The sequence below is a fragment of the Poecilia reticulata genome, chromosome 4 (genome assembly GCF_904066995.2).
Source record: "Poecilia reticulata chromosome 4, P_reticulata-male-v2, whole genome shotgun sequence".
Taxonomy (NCBI): domain Eukaryota; kingdom Metazoa; phylum Chordata; class Actinopteri; order Cyprinodontiformes; family Poeciliidae; genus Poecilia; species Poecilia reticulata.
Window position 1 is genome coordinate 19,820,044 of NC_088833.1, and position 12,151 is coordinate 19,832,194.

The 12,151-nt window shown below is 38.5% G+C and overlaps 1 protein-coding gene across 1 annotated transcript in view; it reads right to left on the minus strand.

The window, feature by feature from the left end:
• Nucleotides 1–1,573: 1,573 nt before the first annotated feature.
• The window catches only part of rxrgb (retinoid X receptor, gamma b), a 30,467-nt gene continuing 19,889 nt past the window's right edge, over nucleotides 1,574–12,151 (minus strand). Inside the window, exons 4-11 of the mRNA XM_008407002.2 lie at nucleotides 7,712–7,856; nucleotides 7,358–7,537; nucleotides 6,043–6,203; nucleotides 3,711–3,840; nucleotides 3,227–3,359; nucleotides 2,744–2,835; nucleotides 2,549–2,654; nucleotides 1,574–2,080 (exon numbers count right to left, since the gene is read on the minus strand). Of these exons, the coding sequence (XP_008405224.1) occupies nucleotides 1,933–2,080; nucleotides 2,549–2,654; nucleotides 2,744–2,835; nucleotides 3,227–3,359; nucleotides 3,711–3,840; nucleotides 6,043–6,203; nucleotides 7,358–7,537; nucleotides 7,712–7,856 (1,095 nt within the window). The 3' untranslated portion in view covers nucleotides 1,574–1,932. The remainder of the gene's footprint in view (nucleotides 2,081–2,548; nucleotides 2,655–2,743; nucleotides 2,836–3,226; nucleotides 3,360–3,710; nucleotides 3,841–6,042; nucleotides 6,204–7,357; nucleotides 7,538–7,711; nucleotides 7,857–12,151) is intronic.

A 12,151-nucleotide genomic window follows, 5' to 3' on the forward strand; every position in this document is an offset into this window, starting at 1 on the left:
AGTAAATGGTTTTGTGCATCTATATTTTCTCTATTTCCAAGAAAACTTAAGAGTAAAAAGTTCTCTTTAAATCTCCCCCAAAAATAATAATTTCTAACAATCCCTCAAGAGTGCAGGCACTCGTTCCATTAATTCTTGTTTATGTTAAACCAACATGTAAAAGTTTGGTGAAGTTATTATAAAAACAACCTAGTTTTAAAATTTAGGGTCATGTTTTTGGATGAATGAAGACATTTCTTCAAGTTACGACATCTTTCTGTGTCAGTCTGTGTTGACTTGGACATCTTTGGAGGACTTATTAACCTGCTGAAAGGTCCATTAATGATCAGTTCTCGGTCTTCTGTCCACCAGAATTTATTTCAAGACCTTCATGTTACTTAAAAGAGTTTATGATAAAAGAGAAAGAGACCCTCAGCATTGGTCGGCTGACCAAAACAAACGGTTCAAAAATAAAGGACCACTTGCTAAAAAAAAAAAAAAAAGAAAAAAAGAAATCAGCAAACTCTATGTTTACTTTTGTGACAGTAGAAGAGAAAATGCATTTTTTCTGATATAATTTTCAAAAATGAATTTGTCATTTGGATAGTCTACTGGAGATTGAAGAGAACTGGGGCATGCTGCAGTTCTTTAACTTTAAATACTGGACATATTTGTGCCTTGCTCACAATTCTCATCAGTTCTTGACGGTGAGAATAATTTTTTTCCCATCCATCCTCAGTGAAATAGATTGTTTTGTCATGTCATACAGTATTTATACCCCAGGGAAAATGTAATAATACTAATAAAAAATAAGGGTTCTTAAAAACTGTGATGTAAAATATAAAGAAAGTGTCTCAGTTACATGCATTTTAAAGCTTATTTTAAAGCATACACGTGTTCTTCAAAATACATTGTATGGGTCACAAACATTTGTCTATGCCCTTTACAAATTATTTCTACTCAATAAAGCTTGGATAGTTAAAAATTTTCAGTGTGAGATTAATTATATTTACTCAGTTCCACTTGTGGTGGCAATAAAGCTGTCTACATCTGTAGGGGTGTAGGTGTGAAATCTGAGGTTTATGCTTTATTACAAACCAGAAGAGTTTTAATTGATTGTTTTGATGCGACTGGACTCAATCAGCTGAGAAAATGTTCCAATAGGCCATTGGAGGCGATTGAACGTATTGCACGTTTTGAAACTCTTAATAATAAGCATCATAATCTTCTAATATTTTATGGAAGAAAAAGTGGGTATTGCTTATTTCAGTCTATTTAATTTTGCCATTCAAAATTACTGAAAAGCACAATCCCCACCAAAAAATAAATAAAAAATTGTCTTTAACTGTCCTTGGATGTCCTGCAGCTGAACCACGAAGCTAGAAAAAGATCTACGAGTCTGCACACACACACACACACACACGCACACACACACACACACACACACACACGTCCCAAATACTGTGAGGCACTTTATTGGCGCCCTCTCGTGGACGAAACCTGGAAACGTAAAGGTGTAGCCAGATTCAGTTTTTCACTTTTCATTCAATAATCTGAGAAAAAAAAACCCTACAGAATAAACAACACATTTCACTCACATTTTAAATAACTTTATTCTGTAAGAAGCTTTAAACGTGTTCTTTTATGAAATGTTTTTTTCTCTCTCTCTTAGAATAAAATTATTCCTCTGTAATTTGCATTGGGATGCTTTTAAAACAAATACAACAAATCATCTATTTACAAAATCTGTTACCAAATCTATCAGAATTTGTGTGCATATAGGATACTCCTCCAAACAACTGGAAAATATCACTGTTATTTTAATCACATTGCTTTACTTGGTAGAAAACAGTTTAACAGTTTCGATCAAGTCTCTCTTTTTCTTTTCAATCCATCTTCACATCGCTCACAAGGTGGGGGTATTTACAGGGGAAGGGGAGTGGAGGACTGGTGTCATGTGATCTGATGCGGAGCCTCCAGCATCTCCATCAGGAAAGTGTCAATGGGCGTGTCCCCGATTAGTTTAAAGAAGAACAGATGCTCCAAACACTTGAGGCCGATGGAGCGCAGAGCTGGCAGCCGCAGCAGCAGTTTGGCGAACCTGCAAATGATAAAAAAAAAAAATCTAGTTTAAAAAATTATCTTAAGACATCACCTAAAATAGTAATGAGGAAAAGAAATCGTGCTCTTCAGGCGAAAAGCTGTTTGAGATGTGCCCATCGAGGGAGGCTACATTCAAGCACAAATATTGTTAAAATTGTTTCAAATGTGCTGTTACCACAAACTATTTTACAGTGATCAATGACATTAAACCCCAATACAATGACATGAAGTTTGTAGCTGAAATATAGTAAAATGTAGAAGAGACCATGTAAATACAATGTTAAAACAATGTTACAGTTAAATGCATTCATAATATAAGATAAAACCATCAACTGGGAAAGTGGGCATGTCATCCTCCTGATGGCTTCTATTTAATTCGCTGAAACATTTAATGTCCTCTGAGTATAATATCCACAGTGCAATAACTGCAACCCTCCAACTGTGGTGTGAGTGCTACATTTCCCACCTGCCAGGCTGGTCGGGGTACTTCTGTTTTGTATACGACTCCAATGATGCGTAGACTTTTTCCCTTAGCGCCTCCACCTCTGATGGGTTTGACAAACCTTTAGCATCTAAAACACACAATCCAACATATGCTTAAGTCCAGCGCAGTACTGAAAGGTGCAAAATGCTCCTGTATTCGAGTGCGGCCCAGACTAACCTGGGTTGAATAGGACGATGGCTCGCAGGCAGCCCAGCTCTGTCTTATCCATCTGCATGTCTTTCATTTTGGATACCAACTCTGTGAGGACTCTGCAGTCAAAGATTTTCATGTTATCAGGATAAAAATGTCTTTTGAAACAAGTATTCCATAAAAACACACGACGTAAATTTGAACTGAGTAGTCTTAGGCCATTCCTGAGACTCTTTGGAGTTTGCATCTTCGATATAAACATTTCAAGCTAGAAAAGCCTCCACGGGGCTTTGACAGATTTTCAATTTCCATATACCACTGCTCAAAAAAATAAAGGGAACACTTTAACATTTAAGTGAACACTGAAGTGTTCCCTTTATTTTTTTGAGCAGTATGTTTCCAGACTGAAATTTCAAATGATTTTCTGAAGTATTTTAGAACATTTTGGACTTTTTAGAGCAAAAATAATTTATCCTTATTTCTGAAGTACTTTCTGAAGGTTTTTCTTACCTGTCGAAGATGGATCCCACTCCTGCACTGTGGGCGCTACTTCTGTGCACGTGTAGACCTGTAGCCAACAGGATGCCGTCTTTAACCGTGACTGAGCGATGCGAGAAAGAGGCAATGAGCAGCTCGTTCCAGCCTGGACAAAAAAATAAATAAAGACATATTGAATATATTATGCATTACATTTTTAGCAAGGTTGGTTGCTTTTGTCTTATTTCTTTTCTGCATCTCCCTTTATTCATGGCACGTGTAAGCTCTCCCACCAGCAGGGGTCAGTGTAGCTGATGCTGCAAACTGCACTAGTGGGACTTTGCAAATATTCCAGTTATATTTGGTTTCACTGCTCTATAAAACCAGGTGGAAAAAATGTGTCGAGCAAATGTAACAGACTGAAGTAGACAAAATGTATGTGTGTGTTTTTAAAATGTTTTTATTGGTTTTACGTGCTTATTTTTCTGTGCAGCTGAGCCTGAATGAGCGCGCGTACCTGCTCGAAGCAGGATGACCTGGTCGTCCAGAGGGAGCTCAGAGAAGTGTGGGATCCTTTTGGCCCACTCCACCAAGGTGAAGAGCTGCTTGTCTGCTGCCTGGCAGATATTAGTGACGGGGTCGTTGGTCTGGAGAGAAACATGGAGGAAGGAAGCCCACACAACGCAGTTAATACCTGAGCTTGCGAGCTCCTGCAGTGTGACTCACAAAGTCACAGTTACCATAGTCAGTGAGCAGGTGCGGCCGTAGCTATGTTTAGCTACTTTGTAAACCAGCAGCTTCCTTTCATGACTTGAGACTCTTGAAATAGTCTTTAAGTTGAAAAGAAACTTTCCACAATAATTCTTAATAAAACAGTGCCTTGTAAAAGTATCCACATCTTGTTTTTTTTACATTTCGTCACGGTTCATCTGTGATCCGCAACAGTTTATGTGATGCTTAAAAACAAACAGCACCTATTTAGAAAATGGAAGGAAAAGGCCAAATAGTTTAAAAAATGTACACAGGGCAGACGGGTCAAGGAAAAAGTTGTGGAGAAGTTTTAAACAGGTTTAGGTTATGATCCCATATTCCATACTTTTCAAACCAGATTCACCTTCCAGCAGGAAAACAGCCATCAGTATGCAGCTAGCTCTGCAGAGTCTCTTTATTCAGTGTGACAGAGTTTGAGTTATTTTGTAACGACTGTAATTTTTCTCTAAGTGTGCAAAGTGGGAAGTGATATCCTCCAAAGCAGTGGTCCCAAACCTTTTTATTACTGCGGACCGGTCAAGACTTGGAAACTTGGTTGCGGCCCGGGGAGAAGGAGGAGGTGGGGGGATGAACAGTCAGATAAAGCTTCTGCATGTTGGTGTTTAGCATGTTGGACTATTAGCTATAGTGAATGATGTAATGATGTTCAGCCCCGCTATGAAGGCTAACTGAGATTCCGTAAATCAATCCATCCATCCATCCATCCATCCATCCATCCATCCATCCATCCATCCATCCATCCATCCATCCATCCATCCATCCATCCATCCATCCATCCATCCATCCATCCATCCATCCATCCATCCATCCATCCATCCATCCATCCATCCATCCATCCATCCATCCATCCTCTTTACACCCTTGTCCCTAATGGGGTCGAGAGAGGTGCTGGTGCCTATCTCCAGCTAACGTTCCGGGCGAGAGGCAGATTCCGTAAATCTAAAAAAATGTATTATTCTCTAACATTGACTTAGATTATCTGACACAACAGCCTACATTAGAAATGAAACAATGTAACCAATATTATCTATCTATCTATCTATCTATCTATCTATCTATCTATCTATCTATCTATCTATCTATCTATCTATCTATCTATCTATCTATCTATCTATCTATCTATCTATCTATCTATCTATCTATCTATCTATCTATCTATCTGTATATATCTATAGATATCTACATATCAACATCAATCTATCTATCCATCTATCTCAATATCAGTCTAATCTATCTATCTATAGATATCTTTATGTATATCTATCTATCTCTATACATATATAAATCTATAGACATCCATATATATATATATATATATATATATATATATATATATATATATATATATATATATATATATATAATGTCTCAATGTCTCATCTAACTTGTAGACAAATCTTAATGATTGCACATGAAGGATTTCTTCATCAATAAATTCGGTAAATGTGAAGAAAGCTAAGAATATAAAATCCCTTTTTTAGTGACACAGTCATATACCGTACATTCCTTTGTTTAATCTCGATAAAGTTAAAAGGTTCTTTTGGTGCCAAATCTTGTATAATGCAAGAAGGTGAAAACGTTTCATATTTAAATTAAGAGCAGTCTGGAATGGCTAGATGAAAAGTTCAGAAAAATTCAGGTTCCACACTAACGCCAAACCTTAATCACTTCAAAGCTCCGTTTTCAAGCATTTAAAAGTGTTGTTACAAAAAGAGGTGATGCAACGTGCTTGTAACAAAAGTGCTCCAAAGCATCAATGCATCTGACTTTTTTTTCTGTAAGATATTTCAATCGGACTTCGGAGTAAAGATTATAACATCCGTAAGTCTACATTGGATTTAGTCTCTCAAGCTGCTTAACCTTGCTAACCTTTGATTAACTCATCAAGCAATCCTTTATCAGTGTTTATAGATTCCCTTCTAAACTCGTTTCAACTTGGACTGGTCGGGTTCTTTTTGTTTAGCTTCATAATCTGTAATACACGTCGCTTCCTCCCAAGTTTATTGATCTCATTAGATGGATACAGCACATATTGTGGAAATAGGAGCTTTGTATTAATTAGTCACTTAGATCCTTACCGAGTTTCCGGGGCTTCCATCGCTGTACGTCTCCGTTTTGGGCTCCACAGCCAGCTCAGCATCCAGGATCTTTTCCACCGGCATGTCGTCGTTGAAACTGCTGGTGGATTCCACCTCGTTCTCGCCACGCTCCTTCCCTCGCTGCCTCTCTTCCTGCACGGCTGCACACACACCCACACCCAAACACGGAGACACACAAAACATCCATTTAAATTCAAGCTTTTTAAATACAGATATGTGAGGTTATGAAAAACTGTGTCGAATGTCTGACGGTACTTTGAATCAGACAAACTGACCTCATAATATCGCATATTCCAGTTTATTGAATATGACTTTTACACTTTGTTGAAGCACATAGTGATTTATTTTTTTAGCACCTAGTCTGCTTTGGAGAGAGTTTGTCAGCATCCCACATCCTGAAGTGTTAATATTTGACCACTCTGCCTTGGAGACGTCATTCAGATCTGTCAGATTGTGAGGACATCTCCTGTCCACAGCTCTGTTGTGGTGGCCCTACAGATCTGCTGTCAGATTTAGTTCTTGATTCTGTCTTGGCAATTTCAAAGCTATTCCAATGATGAAAATGCTATTGATTTTTTTGAATACATACTTTTGGCTTTTCAGCAAACGTTTAAAAGTTTTGGGTGAAAGTTGATCTATAGTAATTTCACTACAAGTATGATTTGGGGTAAATGTCAGGACAATCCTACTGACAGCTGAACTTTACTCAGTTTCAACAAATTTACTACAAATGATAATGTGTGTGTGAGCACAAGAAGACTGAATAGTGGAACTGAATCATGATGTGGTCAAACAAAATGTTGGTTTAAAGATCGACAGAATAATAGTCAAGTTATTTAAAAAAAGGTAATAACACAGGATGTAAGTCATAGGTCATATTAAAGTTAGGAAATTATGTATTTAAAAACTCCTCTTTTAACAGGACCCTTTTAAAAGCCTCTGCAGATGGACCTCCAACAATTAAAATTGTGAAGTATGGACTTGTCTTAGTTAAAACCTTGACAACTTCAAGTAAGAGATTATATCAAATCTACAGAGCCACTAAAAACCCACTTAATCTGCTTTATGTTGTTTCTAATAACAGACATAATTTCCCTAATTGGTATAAAACTGAAGATCAGTTAGTTTATCTAGGATTTAAAAAAAAGAGAGCTTCAAATCAATAATCAGATATCACCCACACCTGCTGTTTGAACCGGTTTATGTGTTCAAACAGAAAATAAGACTCGCAAATGATCAGGACTGTCAAACAAAAACCTGTTTAGTGTGAATTAAAACGATTCCACAGGCTCACCTTCCCTCTTCATGCCCATGGCCAGGCACTTCTGATAGCGACAGTACTGGCAGCGGTTCCGCTGGCGCTTGTCTATCAGGCACTCTTTGCTGTCTCGACACGTGTAGGTGAGATCTTTACGGACAGTGCGCTTGAAGAAGCCTTTGCAGCCTTCGCAGCTGTACACACCATAGTGCTTTCCTGCGCGACATAAATCCAACCCGTCAGACCTGTTGCTGCTCTGAACCACAAAATTCGTAAATCTTTTTTTTGGGGGAGAACATCTCAAGGTCTTAGATAATTACAGCAGCAGGAAAAACAGAGCAAAACTTGAGAGGATTCTTGGCAGTGCTTGGGTCCACCCTCAAATGTTACCTGAAGAGCGATCCCCGCAGATAGCACAGATGTGCTTTGACATCCCCCCCGGGCTCGTACATTGGTAGTTGATGTTTCCCAGAGACTGCAGGCCCGGCGGAGGCTTGATGTCCTCCGAACTGCTAACACTGTTCATTGAGTTCATCTGAGGATGGCAGGAAGACAGAGGATAAAACAAAGAGTTGAGGCTGGGTTGGCTGGAGCTGAGCAAAACAGAGCACAGGAGGAAGTACAGAGGAAGCGAAAGGAGTTCAGCAGTCTCATGACAGTATCTCCCTTCCCCTTTCTGTTTTTTTTCTGCCTTCTGCTAGATCACTTTTTTTTCCCTCTCCCCACCCACACACTTTATTGTGAAAGTGTCTCAGCAAACGATCACATGGTTGGTCAGAGGGAGGGGCTGAATCCGCTTTCTGAGACTTGTCATACAAGTTTTTTTTTTTTTTTTTTTTTTGAGCATGTGTTCTACTTGGTGTAGGAGAGGGGAATACTCATGGGTGCCGCAGTACTCAAAAACAACAGCAGAGGGCACTCAGACAGAATTTCCCTTTTTAAAGCTATTTAAATATACTGTGTCCACTACAGTCAGAAATGGTCTTCTCTAGTTTCCCCCAAAAATGTACATTTTAACTGATGTACATTTCTGTAAAATAAAAGTATTTTCTGCCTGACAGATTTCTTTGGTTTCTGCTTTTAGCTACACTTTGCTGGTTTCAGAATATCGAACAAACGCTTGATAAAACCAATAAAATAACCTGTGTAAATACACAATGCTGATTGCAAATGATAAGCTAAAATATTAAGGGACATAAAACTACCCACACCATTCCAAAGCTATGTGTGAAACATATATTTCCGTTTAAATAGAGCAACTGGTTGTGCCACTCAACTCCTGCCTTCCGGTGTTTACAGTAACTGCCAACAAGTCTTTAGTGGATTTTCAGGCCATTCTTCTTTGTGGAACGGGTGTTTTGTTTTTCCGCCACATTAGAGGGATTTCAAGAGCGAGTAGCCTGTTTAAGGTCCATGTCACAACATCTACCAGAATTTAGTATAGACTTTGACTAGGTCATTTCAAGGCCTTCTTTTAGAGCTAGATCATTTTCTGCTGAATAGCCTAAGTGTGCGTATCCTTAAGATCAGAACAACAGTTTCCTTCAGGGTTTTCTGTTAGCAATCTGAATTCATAGTTTTCATTTAATTCAGAAATGCCTTTATATGGCAAATATGCCAGCTGTCCAAAATGTTTTACTTTTGTTTCCTAGTGCATAGATATATTTTTTTTAAGTCTCAAGTTGGTGATTTTCACCCTGAAACTCTCCAATGGAAGTAATTTTTGCCCCATCACTTTCTTATTGTTGATTCGTGTACCCAGGCCAAAGATGAGGCGGTTGAGGCCTGCAGTGCTTGAGATGATGACATTGCTTCTTTTGTCATAAATCATCAAGGTATTATGCAAAACTATAAAAGCAAAACAAAAAGCCATTTGTAGGTGCCTTAATGCCAGCTACTACAATGTGGCCTGTATTTACCCAAAACTCTGCCTTGGAGCTGCAGGCCCCAGCCGAGCTGCAGCACCAGTGAGCACCACTTTCTTTTGAGCTGTTTTTTATATATATATATATATATATGTAGCATTTTTACAACAAATTAAGGTAACTTGATTGTGAAAAAAAAAATGGCAGCATGTGTTTTAAAAATACAGAATTTTCCAGGCATATTTGATCATTTTGTTTAACTTATTTTTGTATATACTCAGGTTACCTTTGTGTGACAATTGAAAGTTGTTTTGTGATCTGTACTAAAAAAAGCAAAAAGCAAACATAGGGGCAGATACTTTTGTCGCAGCACTGTCAGTGACAAGTCTAGCTCCAGGTTGTTACATCATGGTGTGCAATAACAAACTTAAACTTCAACGAGGTTAACAGGGACATCAATCCACGAGAAATGGAAGTTCTTACGTAATCTCTTTCAAGACCGTGAAAGCTTTCGACTCCTGCATATTTTCAGCCTCTTATCGACATCCTGCCCTTTGACCTTGAGCCGTCGGCAGCAACCCTGCAAAATGCACATTTGTCTCCCGTACTAACGTTTGTCAACGTGCAAACATCTGCAAAACAACTGGAGAGAGGCATGCCTCTGACCTATATATTTAGCTGAGAATGACATATGGATAATCCCCCTGCCCAAAGTCACCTCTAGCTCTTCCTATCACTTATTTACAACATGCACTCTGCAGATCCTCTGACGGCCGACTGGGCCTGGGTATTTCAGACCTCTAAAGGTTACCAGAGGTTTTCCTTCATGTTAGTTCTCCCTTATGTTCTCAGAGAGCGCTGGTTTTCCATGCATCTGTCACCCTCTCTCAGTGCGGGTGGCCCCGGAGGCGGATAGTCATACTTAAATGAAACATCAGCTCCTCCGTACTCGCTCATCGGTGAGTCAGTGGTGAACAGCGATTCTTCTTTAGCATGCAATGGTGTTGTCACAAATAATTAATATCACAAAGACTAAAAAAGTAAACCTTTTCAGCGGTGTTGTACAGACAGGATGCTGCTTTAAAAAAAAAAAAAAAAGCAGTAAACCACTGTAGATAAGGACTACAAGCTCTCAGTATGGATTATTGATGGATCATATATTCTTTATTCGACACTAGAGCACATTGCTTCATTTAGGCTTGGTTTATATGGGCTTTAAAGGGGGGCAGACTCCACTATGACCTGCGAATCAAGCACTTTCAAAAGTCTGAGAAAAGAGAAATCATTTTGACAAGAAGATAAAGCAATTTAAACCAATTTCAACCAAGTTGGAAAGAAATTTACATTTTTTTGGTGGAAATTTCTGCTCTCATCAGAATTAGTATTGAAAAAAAAGGGGGGGGGGTTGTTTCCAAATTTGTCAACTTCACCACAAATGATGAGCCAGATGAATTTGGGTCACATCTTGGGGTTCTAACTGGACAAAGATGTTAAATAAACATCACAACATGTTTTGAATTGTGTCAAGCAGGACAGCATTAGCCTTCTGGAATGACTCCAACCTCAATCCTTTTTAACCAGTTTGGCCCAAAAGCTGGGTCATTGCTGGGTAGCCATTCAGATCAAATGACCTCAACCAATTCTAACAAGAAGAGACCTGAGATTGTGCCTGAATGCATACAGGAAATGTGCTTAGTCTGCATCTTGCTATAGCCAAATGTTTATTACCAAATATTTAAAGGTTACTGAGCCCTGAGCTAAATAACTGGAAGCTTAAAACAATAATAATTTTTAAAAAATCTATTCATGTCAATTAATTCTGACCCAAAACACGGTTTCTCACTCAACTAAGCATACAGTGAGGTTTAAAAAAGAAAAAGAAAAAAAAACACAGTTGATATCAATAAATTAATTAATCTTTGACAGTATTTGCTTAGAAAGAACTAACAATTGATGAGCTAATTTAGAAAACCATTGATCTGAATTGTTAATGAAATCAACCATCAGTTGCACACTTTTAAATACAAATAAACATGGGACCAACTCATCCTTAAAAATTAAAGCCAGTAAAGGATTTTAAGAGCCAGTGACAAGTATGTTCTGTAAAAAACAAAAATGTCCATATCAGCAGTGACCCATTTATAGAGAAGAAACGATTCATCCTCTATGAGCAATATTAAAACCAGGACAGAGATGGGGTTATCTGAGGTTATGCACTTCCACACCAATACTTAGTTTTTGCCTGTGCCTTTGCAAAAAAAAATGCAAAAAGTGACCTGACAGTAAGGCATTCTTGTCCCTTTGCTTATGGCAAACAGAGAAAAAGAAACTGTGCCATCAAACACCCACATCTACTCAGACTGTCGCTGTAGGCTGGATCCATACCACGATTGAAGTAGTTTATAACGCTGATTGCTGCTCCCTGCAGCAAGGGTCTCAGTGTGTATCATGTGTATTCATAGCTGATTCCTTATGGGGCTGTACTTCATTCATCCAGTAGTACAAAACAATTAAGAGGAAAGACAATTATGGATTTAACAAAAATAATTCAGAAAAAGTACAACATTCATTTGTATTCAGCCTGCTTTAACTTCTTTCCAGTCTGAATCTGTGTTTCATAATCCCTGTACAAATGCAGACGTTCAGTGACGCCTCTGGAGTTCTGGCCTTAACGAATAAATGACAAGAAAGTCATAGGTCAAGTTTGCATAGAGGACACAGCAAACGTGGAAAAAAAAATCTGTTCTGGTCAGATGAGTCCAAACTGAATCTTTTGGACTGCAAAAAAAGGCTTCCTACGGCAGAAAACTAACACTAAACAATCCCCGACATGAAACAGTGAAAGTAGCATCATGCTGTTGGGATGCCGTTATTCACAGCAGGTCAGAGTTGATGGAAAACTAGATGGATCAGAATCCCATAAGAAAGGCAGCAGGAAGCTGCAAAAGTATTAAAAACTGGCGCA